Source organism: Sciurus vulgaris (assembly GCF_902686455.1).
Source record: "Sciurus vulgaris genome assembly, chromosome: 7".
Classification (NCBI taxonomy): Eukaryota; Metazoa; Chordata; class Mammalia; order Rodentia; family Sciuridae; genus Sciurus; species Sciurus vulgaris.
In genome coordinates, this window is record NC_136467.1 from 115,030,147 (window position 1) to 115,052,536 (window position 22,390).

The 22,390-nt window shown below is 45.2% G+C and overlaps 2 protein-coding genes and 1 long non-coding RNA gene across 8 annotated transcripts in view; 1 reads left to right on the forward strand and 2 right to left on the reverse strand.

Annotated features, from left to right (window-relative positions):
- Positions 1 to 1,589: 1,589 nt before the first annotated feature.
- PRPH2 (peripherin 2) lies at positions 1,590 to 20,395 on the forward strand. Its single transcript, XM_079147807.1, has 3 exons — positions 1,590 to 2,670; positions 11,746 to 11,992; positions 15,305 to 20,395. Exons 1-3 carry the CDS (start codon positions 2,090 to 2,092, stop codon positions 15,515 to 15,517), a joined length of 1,041 nt encoding a protein of 346 aa, XP_079003933.1. The 5' UTR covers positions 1,590 to 2,089; the 3' UTR covers positions 15,518 to 20,395.
- On the reverse strand, positions 6,371 to 15,426 carry LOC306666016. 3 transcript variants are annotated; one of them, XR_013765165.1, is made up of 3 exons: positions 11,205 to 11,632; positions 10,401 to 10,487; positions 6,371 to 10,305 (listed from the first exon to the last, which is right to left on the reverse strand). It is a non-coding gene; the product is annotated as an uncharacterized lncRNA (long non-coding RNA). The 3 variants fall into 3 exon arrangements; XR_013765166.1 differs by having other exon boundaries at positions 6,371 to 10,308; XR_013765167.1 differs by lacking the exon at positions 6,371 to 10,305 and adding an exon at positions 14,609 to 15,426 and having other exon boundaries at positions 10,357 to 10,487; positions 11,205 to 11,326.
- A 1,672-nt stretch (positions 20,396 to 22,067) lies between the features above and the next one.
- The window catches only part of UBR2 (ubiquitin protein ligase E3 component n-recognin 2), a 129,049-nt gene continuing 128,726 nt past the window's right edge, over positions 22,068 to 22,390 (reverse strand). For all 4 annotated transcript variants that reach the window (XM_079147711.1, XM_079147710.1, XM_079147712.1 and 1 more), the window contains one exon: positions 22,068 to 22,320. In XM_079147711.1, the coding sequence (XP_079003837.1) occupies positions 22,179 to 22,320 (142 nt within the window). In that variant the 3' untranslated portion in view covers positions 22,068 to 22,178. The remainder of the gene's footprint in view (positions 22,321 to 22,390) is intronic.

Here is a 22,390-nt window from a genome sequence, read left to right on the forward strand (position 1 = left end):
GAGTTGAGAACTTACATCTACACAAAAACCTGCATAGATGCTTATAAGCAGTTTTACTCATAATTGCCAAGGTAGTCTTTAATAGTTGAATGTATAAACCATGGTATATTCATATAATGGAATGTTATTCTATGCTAAATAGAAATGTACTACACTAAGCTAGAAAACGATATTGCTAAGGGAAAGAAGGCAATCTGAAAAGGCTACATACTATGTGATTCCAACTATATAACATTCTGGAAAAGGCAACTCTAGACACTGGTGGTCTGAGGTTGGGAAGGGTTGGAGGGAAGAATGGATAGATGGAGATTATTAGAGCAGTAAAACGATTCTGTGATATGATAATAGGGGATACGTGACATTATACATTCAGCAAACTCCACAGAGTTGTAAACAAAAACATCACAGTGATGCAAGATATTACTTATAAGGGCAACTGGTTGGGGGAGAATGAGTACATGGGAACCTTCTTATTTTATGTTCATTTAAAAAAATTTTTTTAGTTGTCAATGAACCTTTATTTTATTTATTTATATGCAGTGCCTCACACATGCTAGGCAAGTGCTCTACCACTGAGCCACAACCCCTGCCCCTTATATTCATTTTTTAAAACCTACAGTTGCTCTAATACTTTATTAATTAAAATAACAAAGTAAATTACAGACTCACTGGGTGTAGATCTCCAGTTCCTCTTTTTTTTTTTTCAGCACTAGGGATTGAATATAGGGGCACTTAACCACTGAGCCACATCCCCAGCCCTATTTTGTATTTTATTGAGAGACGGGGTCTCACGGAGTTGCTTAGGGCCTCACTAAGTTGCTGAGGCTGGCTTTGCACTTGCCATCCTCCTGCCTCAGCCTCCTGAGCTACTTGCTGGGATCACAGGCGTGCGCTACCGCACCTGGCTCCATTATCTTTGTTTATACTCTAGTGTCAGAATTTTGGCAGAAGTTCAATCTGATGAACCAAGTGTGGTCTTTTGTTGTTTAATTTTGTATTTCCTTGTATATTACTTTTCCAGATTGTTGGACTTTCTATGTTTTCTTGTTAGGATTTGGTCTACCTATTCTGTTCTTGCCTATTTTCCCAGTCTATTGATTTTTTTCCCCCGTGTTGGGGCCTCATGCATGCTAGGGGAAGCCCTGTACCACTGAGCTACACCCCAGCACTATTGTTCATCTTTTTTTTTTTTTAAAGGGTTTTTTGTTTTTTTTTAAGTTCTAAATGGACGCAATTTCCTTCTTTCTTTCCTTCATTCCCTTTTTTTTCTTTCTCTTTCTCTTCCCTCCCTTCCTTCCTTCCTTCCTTCCTTCCTTCCTTCCTTCCTTCCTTCCTTCCTTCCTTCCTTCCCTCCCTCCCTCCCTCCCTCCTTCCTTCCTTCTTTCCTTCCACTGCTGAGGATTGAACCCACTGCTTCACACATGGGGCAAGTGGTCTACCACTGAGCTACAGCCCCATCCCCTTGTTGTAGAATTTAAACAATTTTAGCATATTAATCCTCCATTTTGTGTGTTACAAATGTTTGTCACAATCTGTCATTTCTGTCTGAATTTGAATTTGTTGTGTCCCACAGGAAGTTTTAAATTTGGAAGGGGACTGGTTGGAAACTTGCTTCTGGGGAGACATGATCTCAGCCAGCCTTCTAAGTACAGCCCATTTTTCTGCCAGCCTTCCCCTTTTTGCTTCTGATTCTCCATAGTGAACCCAGAGCGCTCTGGTCCAGCATGAACATGAAGGCTTCTTCTGGCCGTGTTCTGGGTCTCGCATGGTTTTATCTAATGGGATGAACCTGGTTAAAGAGATTAGCAAGATGTCTTGTGGATCCCACGTTTAATCTGCAGCGTTCAGGCTACTGCTTGGCCGGGAAGGGTGCTGCAGAAACGAGGCCCCAGACTCGCCCCTCCTACCATTACTGAGTTAACGGGGGTCCCAGCATAGGGGGCCCAACATGGGCAACCCCCAGAGCAGCTCCCTGCAGCTCGGGCAGTCTGCACCCTTCTCAAGGCCCTGAGTGGTCAGCCCCTGGGCTCACGTAGGTTAGGGGTGGGAGCTGCGCTGCAGGAGGCTGTCTGGGCTGCATTCAGCAAGGATGGCGCTGCTCAAAGTCAAATTTGACCAGAAGAAGCGGGTCAAATTGGCCCAAGGGCTCTGGCTTATGAACTGGCTCTCTGTGTTGGCTGGTATCATCCTCTTCAGCTTAGGACTGTTTCTCAAGATTGAACTCCGGAAGAGAAGTGATGTGATGAATAATTCAGAGAGCCATTTTGTGCCCAACTCCTTGATAGGGGTGGGGATGTTGTCCTGTGTCTTCAATTCTCTGACTGGCAAGATCTGCTACGATGCTCTGGACCCTGCCAAGTACGCCAAGTGGAAGCCCTGGCTGAAGCCGTACCTGGCCATCTGTGTCCTCTTCAACGTTGCCCTCTTCCTTGTGGCTCTCTGCTGTTTTCTGTTGCGGGGCTCACTGGAGAGCACCCTGGCCCAAGGGCTCAAGAATGGCATGAAGTACTATCGGGACACAGACACCCCCGGCAGGTGTTTCATGAAGAAGACCATGGACCTGCTGCAGATCGAGTTCAAATGCTGCGGCAACAGTGGCTTTCGGGACTGGTTTGAGATTCAGTGGATCAGCAACCGCTACCTGGACCTTTCTTCCAAAGAAGTCAAGGAGTAAGTAGCCTCTAGTCCTGGGGCTAGAACTATGTGGGGGACACTGAGACCCAGGCCTCTTGACTCCCCACCCCAGTCCCTTTTCTTCTACATTGGGTATATAACTTACTACTATGAGGGGGCATTAGGTTGGATCACATGAAATTGCCATTATTTTAGCCCCTTTGGCCCATGAAAATGGCAACTTCATACAGTTCAACTTAATGTTTGGCTGAGGTGGAAGGAAGGTGTCTAGTTATATAAACTGGTTGAATAAGAATCCCAGGACGGAGGTAAAGTCAGGTATGCTTCATACAGTAGGAATGAGGTCATTCATGGTTCACATATATTGAGACATTTGGTGGATCAAAGGAGGTGGATTCAGTCCCAGTTTAAAATTCCTGATACATTCCCTGGCTTTCTAACCTTTGAACCCTGAGCATCTACTCACAAGGTATTGTTCTCAGATATGGTGGACCAATCTAATCAATACCATTCTCTCTCTGGGTACGGATCAGAAGATGGCAGTCAGAGCTGGACTATAGTTATGGCTTGAGGCCTTGGGCAAGCCACTTGCTGCTGAATCTTTGCTTGCTCATCTTTCAAATAAATGCAGGTGATCTTGGAGCTCACCTCTTAGTTCTATGTAAAGCCTGGCATACAGCAAATGCTCATTAAATGCCTGCTGGTGTTTACTTCTTAAATCATGAGAGTGCAATATGATCGAGTATTTCTAAGGTATTCTTGGCTTACATAAAAAGGAAATACTGCAGGTCCGAGGGGAGGTGTTGGTGAGAAAGCATCTCAGCCTGTGCGTTCGCGAAGACAGCCTGTGTAGTGACTCCAGCAGCCTGCTTTCCAGAAGGCCCATGACAGTGGGTCTGGAGTGCCTGTCCAGGGAAGGGCAGATGGCCCTGAGCCACTGGCTCTCCTTCATATCTTCTGTTCAACTCTCCGATACGCTGTTTATACAAGTGATTTATACGAGTGGTTTCTCATTTGAGTAAACCTGGTAAGTTCCTGGGGGGACTTGAACATGAGGCCCGGGGCACACCAGCAGTGGGACATGCTTGAAGTACAAATATTACCGACTTCAGAGGGCTGTTAGCTCCCCGCAGGTGGAAGGGAAGTCAGAGTGAAGGTCACTGCTTGGGATTTTGTTTTCTCTGTGGCTGGAGATTACTGCTACAAATCCCTAGCTGAGGAGAGGATTGTAAAGGGCTCTGTCCTTCCCAGATGACAGGTCTGCAGGGACAGCATAAGGTGGCATGATTTACATAAGTCGCCCCAGGAGGTGGTGAAGCCAGAGGGAGAAGCAGAATTCCTGGGGGGGGGGGGAGGGGGGAGGCCAATGGCAGAACCAGCTTTTGTGAGCAGATCTTGGTTTTCCAAAGAGGGTCAGTCTCCTGAGAGACATGAAAATGGCTCTGTAACCCCAAGTCCCTTTTTGTTCTGGAGTGGAGAAATTACCCAGGTTGCTCTACTCCCAGTAACCAAAGGATCCAAAATTTCTGGCAAATATTTAGCTTACTCAAAACTAACTCAGTGCCCTATGCCAATTTGTTTGAGTGAAATTATCCTGACTCCATTAACATGGACAAAAATTTCTCTATTACCCACATAAAAAATATGATGATGATAATATTGAGAAGAATAAAACAGGAAAAGAAATTCAAACAAGATTCTCAGCAATAACTGATGGCTTTAATTTTTTCACATTTCAGTCTAGTCTTGTTAGCATTGATATAATATCATAGAGTAACCATAGTATAAATGCAATTGAGTATTCCATTTTGTTATCTGATTACATAACATTTGCATAATGTTTACAATGACCCTGTTTAATGGTTGCATACTATTTCACTGAATAAATGTGCACACTTAGCATGTAGGTTGTTCTTACTTGTGTCTGTTATAAGTAACACTAGGATGGGTATTTGAGTCCCATGCTTCTCTCTGTCTCTGTTCTCTTATTTCCCTTTGGCTAAATTTCCAGGAAGGAAGTGTACCTGTTGGCTTTCTCTTTCCACAAAGCTGGCCTTAAGACACAATAGTAGAACTGAAGTCTCTTTCTCCTTTATGAAATCTCCAATGATGTCACATTATAGAGGAACTGCTTGTACTTCTAAGAGTACAGCCTGATAGAGTCACCTGTGCAGAGACTTAAATTAATGGCCAAAAGGCAATACCCAGGAGGGGTGTGAGGCTCCTGGGGTTCTGTCTAGAAAGCTTACTGGAGTCGGAACTGCCTAGGGCCAGCACCTTGGATTCAGTGCTGAGCATAGCTCTGACCTGTGGTAGAAACTATTAGGGAGGGAAGGAAGGAGAATGCAGAGTGACCCTTACTTTCACTTCAAGCCATGCTAACTTTTTTTTCTATTCATAGTTTAACTCCTTCATTTAGGAGGACTAATAAGTCTATGCAACAAAGCTAGCCCCCAAAATGCTCCCTTGAAAAATAAAAAAGTATACTTATTTCCCTGTTGACATTTCAACACTGAAAAGTAGTAAGCATTTATCTCCTTCTGGAATTTCTCAGCAGCATCCTCATCCTGCGGCTCTGATGGAAAAGAGATGGGGTCCAGTGGGAGGCAGGGCGAGGAGGCAGTTATCGGCTACCAAGATCTCCTTGGGAGAATTCTCCTTTCGTCCTTTCCCACCAAAACTGGACATGCCAGAAAAAAGGCTGGGGTGAGCCTCATGTCCCTGAGGACTTCAAGGAGGTCCAGGAGCATTCTAACCAGGAGTGGGAAGCCGGCCAGAGGGCTGCTGGTCTGGAGAATATGCACATGGAGCCGCACAGGTCCTGCCTGTGGGCTGCTATTTGGTCACTTCAAGCTCTGTTGCGGGAGCAGCTCTGTTTAGTCTGCGCGAGGCACACCTAGCTGGACCGCGACAGGGAAGGCTGAGCTGGCACATTCCAGCGTTCCTCGTCCAGATCCAGATAGGGAGCTGGGGTCCTGTACCTGGGCTCTCTAGGCACCAGCGATGGAGCAGGGAGCCTCAGAAAGCACAGAGAGCGGGGCTGGGGTTGTGGCTCAGTGGTAGAGCACTTGCCTAGCATGCGTGAGGGCTCAATCCTCAGCACCGCATAAAAATAAAGGTCTAAAATAAAGGTACTGCGTCCACCTAAAGCTCAAAAAAAAAAAAAAAAATATATATATTTAAATTTATATTTAAAAAAAATATATATATATATGAAAAGAAAGCACAGACAGGTGGGCAGTTTTTGAAGATCTTTCCCAGGGATTGATGGACAAATACTTATTCACTGACAGAAACCTCAAATTATCCAGGCTGCTTTGGTGGCAGGGGGTTCTCATATTTTTCTCTCTTCCTGATTTTCTATGGCTTGTTCTCTATTTCCTCCTCCAGAGGAACAGTGAGTGGGTGGGCAGTGAAGATACAGGATTAAAATTATGTGGCACACATCTGTAATTCTAGTGGTTTAGGAGACTGAAGCAAGTAGATCGGGAATTCAAAGCCAGCGTCAACAAAAGCGAGGTGCTAAGCAACCAAGTGAGACCCCGTCTCTAAATAAAATACAAAAAAGGACTGGGGATGTGGCTCAGTGGTTAAGTGCCTCTGAGTTCAATCCCCTGGGACGACAAAAAAAACCCCAAAAACAAAATAACAACCAAAACAGAACAAACACAACAACAAAAAACATCTATGGATTCTGACTGGATTCCAGTGCTTCTGAGCCAGGTCTCAGACAAGGTAGTTTCTTGGCTTCTGGGCATGGCAAATGGGGTAGTCACCATGCTTTACCCTTCTGTGTCTCCCTTCCTCCCCAGGAAAAGGGGGCACTAACTCAGCTGTAATTGGTGGAGGCCTTCGGGGGAGCAGAGGAGTCCAGAGACAGTGCCTCTCTCTGCTGGGCCTGAGTCCTCAGAGTCAGACAGATCTTCAGTTCTCAACCTGTGTTTTTTCTTTTTCCTTTTTGGTGCCAGAGATTGTACCCAGGGGCACTCAATCATTGAGCCACATCCCCAGTCCTTTTCTGTATTTTATTTAGAGATAGGGTTTTGCTTAGTTGCTTAGGGCCTTGCTGAGTTGTTAAAGCTGGCTTTGAACTCAAGATCCTCCTGCCTCAGCCTCCCACGCTGCTGGGATTACAGGAGTCCAGCTTCAACCTGTGTTTTTTGTTTTTGTTTTTCCAGTATTTGGGATTACCAAGACCTCACACATATTAGATTAGGCAATCGCTCTACCACTGAGCTACACCCCTAGCCCTTTTAATTTTGAGATAGTCTTGCTAAGTTTCTGAGACTGGCCTTGAACTTGTGATCCTCTTGCCTCAGCCTCCAGAGTAGCTGGAATCACAGATATGTACCACAATGCTGGACTTCAATCAGTACTTCTTTTATTTTAGGGCTGTGTCTTCTCCATGAGACTGGGACTCCCTCAGAGAGGAGCCCAGTTTAGCACAGGGGAGATGGGCCAAGCTTGATGGAGGTAGGTCTCCCCTGGGCCCCCAACTGCTCACACCTCTGGAACACCCCCACCACCCAGAAGCACTGCCTTGTTTACACAGGGCCTGCCCTCCTTCTGACCACAGATTAAGGCCCCACTTACCTCTTAAGACAAAGCCAGGCAGAGAAGAGCTCCTTAGGTGATGAGCTGGCTATTTATAAACATCAAGTATCTCCCAGACTCCAATTTTTTCTCTGCTAGGGGGTCACCAGAGTTTGTAGGGTCCTGGCTAAGAAAAGACCTGTGTCCTAGCCTACTCCCCACAGCCAAGCCACATAGAGTCCGGACAAAATGTTACATCGGAATTTTTTCCAGAGAAAGAAACAATTTAGTAGATGTACTAACAAATCAAAGAGGAAAGACATATGGAAATGGGTGGGAAGAGGATCATAGAAATATAACTGACAGTGAGTCAACCCCAACCTAGGCTCCTGAGCAGCAGCTGGGGAACACTGGCAACTCCCTCAACCTTTCTGAGCCTCAGTTGTGCTATCTGAGAAATGAGAGTCTAAGTGGAGATGCAAATACAATAGTACCTGGAATACAGCAAGGTCCCAATATTTCCTTTAAGATTTATTTTTTCACTAGACAAAGAATTGTAGGTATCAAGGGAAGACACAGGAGGAGGAGACAGTCTTGTCCTCAGGGAACCCCAGTCTGAGGGAGTCCCCATCTCAGAAGACATGGCCCTATCCTCAGAGAGCCCTTGTCTGAGGAGACACAGCCCTGCCCTGTGGAGACCATCAGGGTGACTTGTCCACTGGGGTTGGGGAGGTCAGGTGGGCAGACCAGGCTGTCCGGAAGGCTCACACGCAGACTGAAGGCGGCTGGGAGTCTCTGCTGGCCTCACCCCAGCTCTGCAGGTCTGGCCCTCACTTCACACACGTGTAAAATGTGTGAAACGTATAGGCAGGTGTGCATGGTTGACCCCAGTTTAGAGACACCAGGAGGACACATAAGGATGGGTGATGATGGTTAGGAAGTGGCTGCCAGGACAGGGGACGGGGAGGGAACTTGTGCTTTCCTAGGAATTTTTATTTTTGGGATGGGGGATTGAACTCAGGGGTACTTGACCACTGAGCCACATCCCCAGCTCTATTTTGTATTTTATTTTATTATTATTATTTTTTGTGGTTCTGGGGATTGAACCCAGGGCCTTGTGCATGCGAGGCAAGCACTTTACCAACTGAACCACATCCCCAGCCCTATTTTGTATTTTATTTAGAGACAGGGTCTCACTGAGTTGCTTAGCTGGCTGAGCAAGGCTGGCTTTTGCTGAGGCTGGCTTTGTATTCATGATCCTCCTGCCTCAGCCTCCTGAACTGCTGGGATTACAGGTGTGCACCACCATACCTGGTGCTTTCCTAGGAATTTAACTAGAAAAGCCAACAGGCAGGAAGGCCCTGAGAGGCCTGGAAACTGAAGCAATGCAGAAACCAGTGGGCACCTGCTGTGGGCTGCTCTTTGACTTCCTGAGTGGCTTTGGGGAGGTTCTGCCCTGCTCTGAATCCCACTTCCTCCTCTGCAGAACAAGCTGGTGGTTTTCGAGGTCCTGCCCAGATGGTTCTAAGTGGAGAGAAGCCTGAACTTTCTGAGGGCCTAGGGAATGCCAAGCCTGGTCAAATGTGTTCCTAAGAGGTGGCTGGGATCATCTGGGCTCACGTGGTCCAGAGAAGCCAAGCCCCACAGCTCACAAATGTACTTTTGGGACTCCAAGGTCTGTTCTCTGGCACACCCATGTCTGTTCATGGGGACAAGTGAGGATGGCTCCAGGGTTTTCTGTGTGTGGGGAGAGGGCTCAAGGGACACGCAGGTTGGGAAGAGAGATGAACACATTGAAGTTGGAGACTCCCGGCCTTGAGGAAGGTAAGCTGGACTTTGGGGTGGGGTGGAGGGAGCATTTCAGATGCTCAGTGTTCCCAGGACTGCTGGCCCCTTGAGAGGTGGGTGGGAGCCCCAAGTTAAGTCCTTGCCCACACTCTTCCAGTCATGCCCTCAAGGGTGCCCCTGCCTGGCCAGGCAGCTCTTGGACTGCTGTGGGAAATGGAGCAAGTCCTGGTGTCTGTTCTCTGTACACACAAGGAGGTGTCAGGGAGATGGGCACAAGTGAGAACTTAAGCAGAGGGTGGCCTCCATCAGCCAGCAAGTATGTTGCAGCACCTGCTTCTTACTGGGCTTGAGCTCTGCACTAGGCCGGCCTCTGTGAGAATCCCACACAACAGCTGCCCTCAAAGACCTGACACCACAACTGATAGACCTGTGCCACCAGCTCACAAGTAACTGCACCCTGTGTGGTCTGTTCTGGTCACAGTCTGAGGAGAGCTCCCCAGGCACATGTGCTGCATGGGATGGCCCTGCTCTTCCACCACCTGTGGAGCCAGCCTTTGCCAATGAGCTCACGTTTATTGTGTGCCTCCTCCATACTTGGTACTCTTCGAGCATTTCAAACAACCTCATGTCAACTCCATTTTACAGATTGGGAAACTGAGGCAGGGAGAGTTAGTGAACTTATCCAGAGGAATGGAGGTGGTCTGAGAGAGAGCCAGGAGTCAAACTCGATGCTCTTATCCTTGCTCCTATCACTGTGCCACTAGAGCCACCCATTCTCTAGTAGTGAGTCTTGCCCATGAAGTAGAGGTCAGGACTGCAGGCCATGTGGAAATATGATCACCATAGCCCAGGCCACCATGCAGTCTTCCTAAAGTCTTAATCGCCGTGGATGGACATCTATAGGCAGTTCATTAAAAAGGGACAAATGGGTCAAAAACATGTAAAAAGATGTTCAACTTCTCTCCTAATGAGAAGGTACTATTTTTATTCTATCAGGTTGGCAAAATTCAAAAGTCAGACCTGTGTGGGTGTGGCCATGGAGGCGCTGGCTTTCACAAGCATGGCGGCATAGCCCCCTAAAGGGAGAAATACGGGAGGGAGCTGGCAGGATCACCCTCAGATATAGAAATACCTCATCTAGAAATCTGTTATATTCACAACACATACAGTGACCCATGTCCATGTGTGCGCTAACAGGAGAATGGGAGAAACGCAAACCTGTCAGTAGGGAATTGAACAGAACCTCCCCTGTGGGCCACTTTCACAACAGGAATATCACACAGCCCATTAAAACAGCAACAGAGCTCCAGGACAATCTCCACTGGCAGGTGTGAAAAGACTTCTAAGAAACTGCTAAGGCAAAAAGGAAAGGTTAAAGGCAGTATATATATAATATTACCGTTTGGGTTAAAAAAACAAAACAAAACAAAACAGGAAAATAATACCATTTGCAGAGTCTGTGCTTGGTTGTCCGTGCACAAAGCCTCTCTGAAGGGACAGGCAAAGCTGGCCACAGTGGCGGGACCTGGAAGCTGAGAGACACAGGAGGGATAAGTGTTTCGTATTAAAGAGATTTTATTTAGAAGCTAAACATGGATATCTTTTTGAAGAGCATATTCACCATTTTCAATGAACATTGTTAAAAATAATGTCTGTTTTAAAAAATGGCATGCTTTTTTCTTTCCTTTTTATTGAAACTATTTTTACTGACTGCATTTTGATTCATTGTACACAAATGGGGTACAACTTTTCATTCTATGGTTGTACACAATGTAGAGTCACACCATTCATGTAATCATACATGTACATAGGGTAATACTGTCTGTCTCATTCTACTTTCTTTCTGTCCCCCAGCCCCTAAATGGCATGCTTTCTATTCTTGTGTTTTAAAAGTCTGTTGCTATTAAATAATGCATAGTTTATAGGCAGCTTTTCCACTCGAGATGAAATGTACACAGTTGAGTGTGCAAATACTGTATGCAGCTGGATGAATTTTGCACATTCAGGTCAGGAAGAACAAACCTAGACTGCTAGAGGGAGATACATGGGAGGGGGCTGGCAGGATCACCCTTAGATGCAGGGGAGAGTTTTCACCATTAAGATTCCTTTTGAAATCTGAACCTGTGTGAATATATGTTATGCTTTAAACAATTGCACACAGAATAGAGAAATGTCAAAGTGCATGGGCCCTGTCAGCCTGAAGAGCCAAGGTTGCAGCCATAGCTTTCAGGTAAGTAAGGAGCCCCCACCTGGCTAGAGGTGGAGTTCACAGACCTGCCTCAGGTCTCATCTGCTTGCCTCTGCAGAGGCCCTGGGCCAGAGCACGCCTTCCGGAAACAGCTGGTTGGAAGGGGCCTTGGTTAGGAGTGATCTGTCAGAGAAAGATAAAGTTGGTGAGGGATTTGGGGACTTACCTCTGATGGCTGCCAGCAAGAACCTTGTCTATGGTCCCTGCCTTTCCTAGCAGCCTGGCATGGGTCGCAAGAATTATTGCAGGTTGGGGTCCTGGCAGCAGGGTGGATGGATGAATTTCTACATTTCCTCAACAGTTACTTCTTGGCTTACCATCTGCTTCCACCTCTAGCACACAAGCTCCAGGAAGGCATGGGCATGACTATGTGCTCAGTGCCTAGGATAGCGGCCAAGGGTATACAGCAAATATTTTTCAAGCAAGTGAATGAAGGAAGGAAGGAAAGAAGATGCCAGGTTTTCAGAGGCAGGGGGTAAGAGGAACTGGCACCTGGTGAGAAGTCTGGGAAGCCTGAGTCAGGTTCTCTGTTTCTCCTCCAGTCGCATCAAGAGCAATGTGGATGGGCGGTACCTGGTGGATGGTGTCCCTTTCAGCTGCTGCAATCCCAGTTCACCACGGCCCTGCATCCAGTACCAGCTCACCAACAACTCAGCCCATTACAGCTATGACCACCAGACTGAGGAGCTCAACCTCTGGCTACACGGCTGCAGGGCTGCCCTGCTGAACTACTATGGCAGCCTCATGAACTCCATGGGTGCTGCCACACTCCTGGTCTGGCTCTTTGAGGTAGGCCCCAGGCTGTGGGTGAGGAGGAGCTCCCAGCCCCACTTGGGTTTAATGGGGTGGAGTCAGGCCTGGAGAGCACATTCTCCTTCACAGCACCAGCCATTGGCCTGGCTGTGTGGGTCACAGCACTGGGCTTGCATCCCAGTGTCTCTGCTTCACATAGTTTCTTTCCCAACACTTAAAAAATATTGAGGTGATATTCACAGAACATAAAATAACATTTTATTTTTGGGATGCTGAGCCTTGTGTGAGGCAAGCACTTTACCAACTGAGCTATCTCCCCAGCCCCAAGTACATCACAATATACTAATATTACTACCTAGTTCCAAAACATTTCTGTTACCCCCAAAGAAAACCTCATGTCTATTAAGCAGTCACTCTTCATTGTCTTCTGCCTCTGGTAACTAGCAGTCTGTTCTATGCCTGTGAATTTACCTGTTTTGGACATTTCACATCAATGGACCCATACAATATGTAAGCTTTTGTGTTTGGTTTCTTTCACTTAGAATGTTTTGGAGATTCATCTTGTCCTTCCAGTTTTTTGGGGGGTACTGGGGATTGAATTCAGGGGAACTTGACCACTGAGCCACATCCCCAGTCCTATTTTGTATTTTCTTTAGAGACAGGGTCTCACTGAGTTGCTTAGTGCCTCACTTTTGCTGAGGCTGGTTTTGAACTCCTGATCCTCCTGTCTCAGCCTCTTGAGCTGCTGGGATTACAAGTGTGCACCACCACGCCTGGCTTGACCTTCCCACTTTTTGAGACCTTGGACTGCTGTTCAACCTCTCTCTAACATGGAGATAACAACACTTAGCTTTTGGACTATTGGGAGGCAACATGTATAGCAGTATTTACATTAGGGGTGGTAAAGAACTATTTGGGATTGTACTTTCTTAGATCTGGTCACCATTTACATGCCAATGTAGTTATTTGAGAGTTCATCTTATTTCTGTGAGTCTTAATTTTTCTGTAGCTTAGACCTTAAAATATCAGCAAGCCCCCAGGTAATGTGTTGAATTCATTCATTGAAGAGAATTCTGACAATAAACATGTTGGGTGCTGTTCTAGGTGCTGAACAAGGGCATGTGAGTGACTGAGAGATACTGTGGCTCGGATTGGGGAACGGCGACTCAGGGTGCCTACTTTTAGTTTCTTTGACAGCAGAAAATCCAGATCATTAGGTAGGGAAGCTTTTTACATCAGGATTTTCCCTGAAGGGTTCTTTTAAGTAAGTCACTCTTCCAGTGCTATGGAAATTCATAGGGTGTATTTACTGCGCCTGTGGCTGATACAAATCTCTTTTAATTCACCATAAGAAACTAGAGGGTGACTATACTGCCCAGGAAGCTTTATTTATTAATTTATTAATTTATTTTTGGCACTGGGGGTCGAACTTTAGCACTGAGCTGTACCCTTTTTTATTTTTAATTTTGAAGACAGGCTTTCCTAAATTGCCAAGGCTGGCCTTGAACTTTCAATCCTTCTGCCTCAGTCTTTTGAGTCACTGGGACTGTGGCATGTCCCACAATGCCCAGCAAAGCCTTTTTTTAAATTTTTTGCGGTGCTGGGGATTGAACCCAGGGTCTTGTGCTTGCGAGGCAAGCACTCTACCAACTGAGCTGTCTCCCCAGCCCGCTTTAAAAAAAAAAAAAAAAAAAAAAATTGTAGTTGTAGATGGTCTTTTGTTTGTATGTGGTGCTGAGGATTGAACCCAGTGCCTCACACATGCTAGGCGAGTGCTCTACCACTGAGCTACAGCCCCAGCCCCAACAAGCCTTCTTTTAATGCATATTCATGACCATTTAGCTTTGGGGACTATTTGTTGGTCACTGCCTCCTGAGACAGCATCTTGGGAACGAGTAGGTAGAATGAGAAGAGCAGCTTACTGCTAGAAGGTTAGATGGTTAGGATCCCCCAAAGTTCATGAAAAGACTGAAAGGATAGTCAAGTCAGCTGGGAAATGGAGTCCCACTGACTGCCTCTAAGCTTACCTCCTACTGACCACATGATGAGGACCAGCTCACTGTGTGCAGGGAGTGAATGGCCTTAGCTTCTTCCAGACCTTTTGTGGTTAGAGATATGATGAACATGATGGTGGCAGAGATAATGATAGGATTCTGACCTTCACCTTGACCTCCTATTCTTCACAATAGAGTCAGGAGGTGATATCAAACTTATGAACCAAGGGAGGACCATTACTGAATGCAAAATTTATAATGCAGTGGGTGCTCTGCAGGAAAGCAGGAAGGGATCAGTGTGGATGCACTCACCATGAGGATTTCATGGAGGTGACTTTTTCCATTGTAAAAAATATTCTATTAAACTTTCAGTTGACAATATAACAAAAGTTAAAATTCCATCAGTTACTTGTCATTATAAATTATCCCCAGAGCATTCATCATCAGGTATTTACTGAGACCCTATCATCACCCAGGGTATTCTAGGAGCTGAGGTACTGCGTGAACCAGAGCCATCAGGGCCAGCCCTGCCCTCAGGGGGCAGCCTAGTCTTCTCAGTGTGCCTCCACAGAGGAAGCAGAAGGGCACAAATCAGGCATTTGTGTAGAAATATGTGGCTAATGGAATATGTCACTGGAAAAGCAAAATCAATACTTACCAAGCTAATCACAGCTGGCACTTCTATTTTCCTACCATGGACCATATACTGTATGCTCTACAGGTACCAAGGCATCACAGCATCCCTGTGAGGCAGGCATCATTGCATCTGAAAACCTGCAAACCAGATGAGTAAGCCCTGGTTTCCTAGTCACATGACTGGTGCAGTGTCAGGGCTGGGGTTCCAACCCAGGCATTTTGATACCAGTATCTATGTTAGTGAACAAATCCAAATAAACCATTATTAGCATGTATTCACTGTCACAATAATCAAAATAACAGTAGTAAGGAGAAATCACACATCGTATCGTTTACAGGAAAGGTAACTTTTGAATCCCATTCAATGAAGTCACCCAACACGCGATGCATGCCAAAGAATGTGCTAGGAATGGGGTGGAGGGCATCGTGGTGAAGTAACCAGGACTGAGGGAGAATGAGTAGCAGAGGAGCTCTCCAAAGGTTGAAGCTAAATTAATGGTAAGGTGAATGTTTTGGGCAGAGAACAGTGAATGGTAAAGACCCAGAGGGGAGAAAGGATTTGGTGTGGATTAAAGGCAGACACCTTGAGCCAGGGTGGCCTTGGACCCAGATTCAACAGTGCCCCCCTCAGCTTAAGCCCTGCCCTGGGAGGCACTGACTGGTGGCACCCATGGTTTCTTCCTAGCTCCTGCCCCTCATTTCTGTCTCTTCTCATCAGGTGACCATCACAGTTGGGCTGCGCTACTTACACACAGCGCTGGAAGGCGTGTCCAACCCCGAGGACCCTGAGTGCGAGACTGAAGGCTGGCTGCTGGAGAAGAGCATACCTGAGACCTGGAAGGCTTTTCTGGAGAGCTTGAAAAAGCTGGGCAAGGGCAATCAGGTGGAAGCTGAGGGCGCAGATGCGGGCCAGGCCCCTGAGGCTGGCTGATGGCCCCCACCCCAGCCCTTCTGAATACTGAGTAGTGGACTCCAGGAAGCGGATTCCCCCCTTGTCCAACTGAAAGTCTGATCTCCCAAGAAGCCTGGCCACCTCTCAGAGACTCTTCTCAGAGACAAGAAGTTTAGGATTACTAAAGCATGTGGCAAACATTTGTTGAATGATCCAAATGTGAATGAATGAGGCCCTGTAGGCCCCCTGCCCTGGGATGTGCCCTTATGATGGACTCATGGCCTCTCTGGGAATGACTAGCCAGGATTCATTCTTCTCCTAGCACATGAATCCAGTCTCACCTTTCAACTACTGGCCACACCTGAGTGCTGCTCCTCCTTTAGAGTCTGCCTGCTATGAGCTCCAAGTTGCTTCATTTTATATCCAAAGTGTCACTTGATGCATACAGCAATCTGAAGAATATAAAGGCCATTTTTTTTTTTTTTTTTTTTGGTACTGGGGATTGAACCCAGGCATTTAACCACTGAGCCACATCCCCAGCCCTTTTTTGTATTTTATTTAGAGACAGGGTCTCACTGAGTTGCTCAGCGCCTCACCAAGTTGCTGAGGCTGGTTTTGAACTCTTGATCCTCCTGCTTCAGCCTCCTGAGCTGCTGGGATTACAGGTGTGCACCACCGTGCCCGGCATTTTTTAAGATGCCAAGTTGACAGGTCATTTTGTTTGCTTAATGCCAGAAGGTAGGGGACAGTTACCTTTTTCTGAGGGTAATGGACTCTCCAAAGCATTGATGGCTCTATACAGGAATTCTTCCATCATGAGGAAAAATAATTCTGAGGTAGGGGATTATTTCCCACCAAAAACGCACTGAAAGGTCTGCTTTTCTGTCACATTCCCGTATTCTCAGTCACTTAGTCCAAGTAAATCATGGGCTGTCAACATGTTCCAGCAATACCCTAAAGTGCTAAATAATCACCTGCAGCTCATCCTAGGGAGCTCTGGATTAGCTCTGCCGTGGAAGAGGAGCAATAAACAGACAAGAATTCACCCCTCTGGAGGTCAGGCCTCATCTTCTGGTGGGCCCAGATACACGTGTACAGGTGGCTGTGACAAACTCCATGGACAACACTATCTATAGTGGAGGGCAAGGAATCCTCTGGGAGTTTCTCTCCCCCCCCCGAAACTCATCCTGTGAAGGACTGTTTTTGGAATGTTTCTGTATCAAAGATTCTTTGAGAAGCCAATGTTCCTGAGCTAGCCCTTGTATAAGAAGGTTTCACTTCCTTTAGGAAATTGGAAAGCTTCAGAGGAAGGAGGGCATAATTTTACTGGCACCCCAGGCACCTGGGGACCTGATCATAGCAGAGCTCAGCATAATTCTGCTAGTTGGATGAACATTCAAGAGAGTTTATTCCTACCTGGCTGGAGACCAAAGCCAGGAGATAGGAGACAGAAGGGACAGCCTATTACTTACCTCTGCTCTCACCAAGCAATGGTGTCCGTAATAGGTTACTTTGGAATGAGTCTGGGTTTATTGTTCTAAGAACTTCAGTATAGAGACTAAGACTTCTGGTGCTGCCTGAGGTATGTTCTGGGGTTCTAATTCTCCCACCCAGACCAGATCAAAGATGTTTGGATAACCTGTCAAATATTGGTTCCAGGCTTATATCGACTTCTGAGTTTGAGGCCAAGGAATGATCCACTCTGAAAACATTGAGTCAGCCATCTCTCGTGAGGGCCCTTGAGCTCTGCAGCTCCCAACTGTCTCTCAGGAGTGCCGAGAACCATCATGAAACTGCTGTTCTAGGCCCATAAGTGTATCTATGCTGTCAACAGCTATATTACATATTAAAAACTATGTCACAAAATTTGCTTTTTGTTAAATGACTGTCTTAACCATTCAACAGCAGGTATGCCAGGATATCCAACTCTAGCTAGCATCCATTAAAGATAAGAAACCAACCCTAAAGGGAAGCATGATTATCAATCACTGTCAGCAACATGTCTTAGATACCATTTCAGCTTAGTGATTTAAGAAAAAATTCAATATCTTATTTTGGGGTGTAGCTCAGTACCACCCTACCCTGTGGCAGGCCTTTACAGTATTGATCCTTGATACTGTAAAGAAAAAAAATCCAAATAGTTTTTTTTTTTTTTTTTTTTTACCCTGCCCCACCCCCACTTTGGTCATAATATAATTTCCCAAACAGGGAACTCTGAGCCTCCAAGAGGGCCGGTGATGGGGAGGATATGAGCAACCTGAGAATCTGAAACACCGTTGGGAGCATCAAGGGTCAAATGACCCTTTGATAAATCTCAACAGTTGGTTCAGAGCAGATTTAGGGATAACTGAACTTGAACAGGTTTTAGTTACTCAGGTATTTGCCAGAGAAACTTGGTCCATTCCTTTTGGTCACCTATCAGTGCCTAGAAAGACTGGTACCAGGTTCTTTCTTGTGTATAACTTCAGTCTTTCCTAGAGCTAGTGTAAATTCACTTCTCCTAAAGAACTCAGCCAATTTTTAAAGTTGTCAGCCTGGCTCTGGGGTGGAGTTGGAGGTCAGGGCTTTAGGACTTTTCCCTTTTTTTTCTTCTTTTGCCATACTGGGTATGGAATTCAGGGACTCATACATGCAAGGGAAGTGCTCTACCACTGAGCTATATCCCTGGCCCAGGACTTTTATTTTTAAATCACTCCTTAGAGAAGTAGTAAGCAATGGCTTCTAATCCTGAATATTCAGGAAGCCAGATACCCTGGAATTTGTAGCGCCAGCTCAAGAACTCATAGCTTCTTCCAACATGCTTCAAGCCCAGGGCTGAGCTGTCAGCAAATAAAACCCCACGTAACCTCAATATGGGTTAATAAGATTACATTCTTGTTTGGCACGCTCCCCTCCCTTCTTGTCTGGGTATCTGTCAAGCTAGGCCATCAGGTGAGCAGCGTAGCTGAGGCAGTGATGGACCAAGACAACCAGGGCCTCTCACTCACTCCTGGGTAGAAAGTCAGCCCCTGAGAACAGCATGCAGCATCTGGGGAATACTGTGTTAGTCCAAGAAAGACAGGGGATGCCCATCTCGGTTCTCAGTGGACACAGTTTTGGCTAGAAGGGAGAAAACATCAGTCCTTAATTCCTGGTGGCATTTTATCCTGTCCTCCAAAACAGAGAATGAGAATGTACAGCCAAGTTAGAGATTAGAGAATGCTGTGCTCAAGGACACTGCAGAGTGGGGGATTAAGGTAGAAGGGACAATTCCTAGCTATTTTCTTAAGGGAAATGAGAATTCAGGTCAACACAAAATCCCATTCATGAATGTAGTAGTACTCAGAAAATAATCACCAGAACCACCAAATATTCACCACCTAGCAACTGTATAAACATCTGTACAACCAAATAGTACTCAGCAATCAGAAGGAACATGGGAGACTCAAATACATTCTTCTTTTCAGTGAGAGAAGCAGGCTCAAAAGGCCTCACACAATAATTCCATTTATATATCATTTGACAAAAGGCACAGAGGGACAGATTATTAGTGGGAGCCAGAGTCTGGGTACAGAGAAAAGTTGGCTACAAAAGGGCATGAGAAAAAAATTTTTCTATTTCTTAATTGTGCTTGTAAAATATCTTCAATAAACTTTGCTTGAAAAAACAAGAGTAGGGACAGAGCAATGAGTGTCTCAGAAGGGGCTCAAAGAGTCCTGGAACTGAAGACTACATAAGGGCACGGAGTCAGCTCGGGGTAGCATTAACAACCAGGAGGTGGGGAAGGTGTAATGGAAACCCAGGGTTTTAATTTTATGTTTTCCTTTTAAGAGGATTCTGAAAAGCACAGCAGAACCCCTCACAGCTAATCTCCTATAATTGAAAAATATCACCTCCTTCCTATATGTCTCAAAAGCACAGAGTGCCTGGCAAGTGTGTAAGGATAAGAACCTGGAGACCACCAGGTATGGATGAGTAAGATTTTCAACCTGGGATAGGTCTCAAAGTGCCTTGTTTCCTAGTGATGTTAGGACTGAAATGGTCCAGAAAAGTTGCAAACTGTCATTGACGATAAAAATAAAAATTTAATCGGCTGAAATAATGACTAAGCTTTCTTTGGGAAGGTCAGAATGATCTGGCTAGTGGCCATAGTTGACACTAATAATATAAGCCTCTTAAATTTCAAGCTAATACAGAAGTTCAACTTCTACAGCAAGGTGTCATAGGGAGCCTTTCTGTAGCATTTATTTTTAATTAATTATATTTAAAATATTTTTAAGATATTGATAGACCTTTACTTTATTCATTTATTTATATGTGGTGCTGAGATCAAACCCAGTGCCTCACACATGCCAGGTAAGTACTCCACCACTGAGCCACAATCCCAGCCTGTTGTGATTTAAATGTGTGAAATAAAACCAAAAAGAAGATGTAGGCCAATCCAAAGTAATGTCAACACCTAAAGCATTTATTTGGTTACCTTTAAACTTTTTACATATGATACATCCCAAATTTTACAAGTTGTTCACAGATATTAAAGTTATACCCAATTTATTAAACAGATATGATTTTCCCTGATATGGAAAGCATGTAATATTAACATTTCTACAATGAACATAAAACATGCGAAAGCAAATCATAAAACTAAGATGCTTTGTTATGTAAGGAAGACAACTAACTTAACTTTAGAATATAAAAGGTTGTGTATGTTGCAAATTCATGTAAATTCACTTTCTTCCTGACTCTTTGATTTTTCTCAGAGAACAGAATCCAGAGATACACACTTTGCTAATTCCAGGCTTCTATGAAGTCAGGCCTGAAAAGCTGGAGCACTGTTACGATTTGGTGAAAATGTCTATAATCCACTTAGAGGGAGAAACCTGGTCTTTAGTTAAAGTCCAAGCATGGTAAACACATGGGGGCGGGTGGGGGGGGGGGAGCTGAACTTAAAAGCAAAAGAAACCATATGTGTCAAAGACCAAAATAAACCTAAATTATGCCATTTGAAGCCCAAGCAATCAGACTGTATAAATCAAAGAAAGGCCAGAAAAAAGGGGAGAGAGATGGATTCTAATTTGGATTTTTTTCCTGCTGGATCTCTGCTTACTGTGTGAGCCAACTGCAAGCAAAAGGATTATTTTAAGCCAACCTTTCAAGAGGAGGAGGTTCCTTCATGCACAATCTTGGAGAGAGAAGTGGCTTCTGCATTTTCTTACTTTAGCCTCAGGTCTGGATTTCTGTCCTTCCTCCAGGGAATATTGTGGATGGTGCACAGCTGAGTGGAATGGAACTTGCAGATGCAATTCAAAGAAAGCTGAATAATAGGGTCACTTGCATTGGTTATAAAACTGAAGAGCCTCTTGTCATTCATTTGCTCCTTAGCCCCACCTTAGAGAGGCAAGATCTATTCCTCCACTAAATCCATGTCACTGTGAGTTTCCAAGCTCTCGGCACACATGTATCAAACATAACTGTGTATGTAAGAGTTCTAGCTGGATGCAGTGGTGCATGCCTGTAATTCCAACAATTCAGGGGCTGAGGCAACAGGATTGCAAGTTCAAGACCAGCCTCAGCAATTTGGTGAGGCTCTAAGAAACTTAGCAAGACTGTCTTAAAATAAAAAATAAAAAGAGCTGGGGATGTGGCTCAGTGGTAAAGTGCCCCTGGGCTCAAAAGCCAGGACAAACCCCCCCCACACCCAAAAAAAAAAAAAAAAAAAAAAAAAAAAAAAAAAAAGTTCTAAGCTATTTTGCTAAGCAGCTATCATTCTAGGAAGGCACCTCTTAGTAAGAACAATAATTCTTAAAAAGAATAAAAAGTCTGGGTACACAATTGTCCCAGGAATGTACTAAGTAAGCCAACGGGTAAGCAGCAATTCAGCTATTACAGAGAATGCTGGACAGGGTGGGGGAACTCAAAATACTGAGCTAACTCTCTCTCTCTTTTTTGCTAGTATATGATACTAGATGCATATACTCTCTTCATTTTTCCTTACAAAGAACAGATAAAATTGTCTGAAAAATTAGATTCTTTCAGTTTTCAAAAAGCCCTTTTAGCGAGTATTTGTCTCAAAGCTAAAAACAAAAACAAAACAAACAAAAAAAACCTTCAACCTCCTATAGCCGTGAAAAATCAGCCAGCATACTAGGAAATCACTCCTCCTTATGTGCTCCTTCTGCATCAGTGTTCCTCAACCCTCTCAGTCCACAGTGAGGAGGGAATCCTGCCTTTGAAATCAACTGTGTTGCTCTTAGAGGTAGGGTCCAGTCAGCAGAGGGCAACACCAACCAACCCAATCCCAGTCCTGAGTCACCTAGAGGAGCCAGGAAGCATGACCTGGATGGGCACAGACTGCCTCTGCTGAATAAGCACCAGCCCCAGAGTTCATCAGCAGATTCAATATGCAAAATGGTTCAGGCTACGGCAACAGCTGATGCGGTCAGACTCCCACAGAGGCTGAGCTCCAGTCCAGGAAGGGAAACTCTTCATTGGCTCTTAAAACCCATGGCAGGGCACTTGAGGGGCAGAGACAGTGCAAGAAAATCTGCTGATAGAAGATGATTTTCATCAGTCCCTGGAATTGGAAACTACAAAGATAAAACTGGGCAGGAAGGCTTAAATAAAGAATTTATTTCAAAATTCAGTTGAACTTATTTCCTACTCTCTTGAAAAGCCAACTGGGTTACAAAACTCCAAGTTCATGTTTTTGGCAATGAAGTGATTATAAATGTTGCCAGTCAATGCCAACCAGTGTCTGATTTGCTTCCTGTGCATGTCCGATCTCCTCTGTGATACTGTGTTGGTGCCAGAGCTTCTGAATCTTCTGAAATCGCTCTTTGCACAAATGTAAAGGATTTCCCCGTCTAGAAGGAAGACACGTGTCACTCAGGATGCATTCTATTTATTCACCCAGTACACCCCAATCCTTCCTGG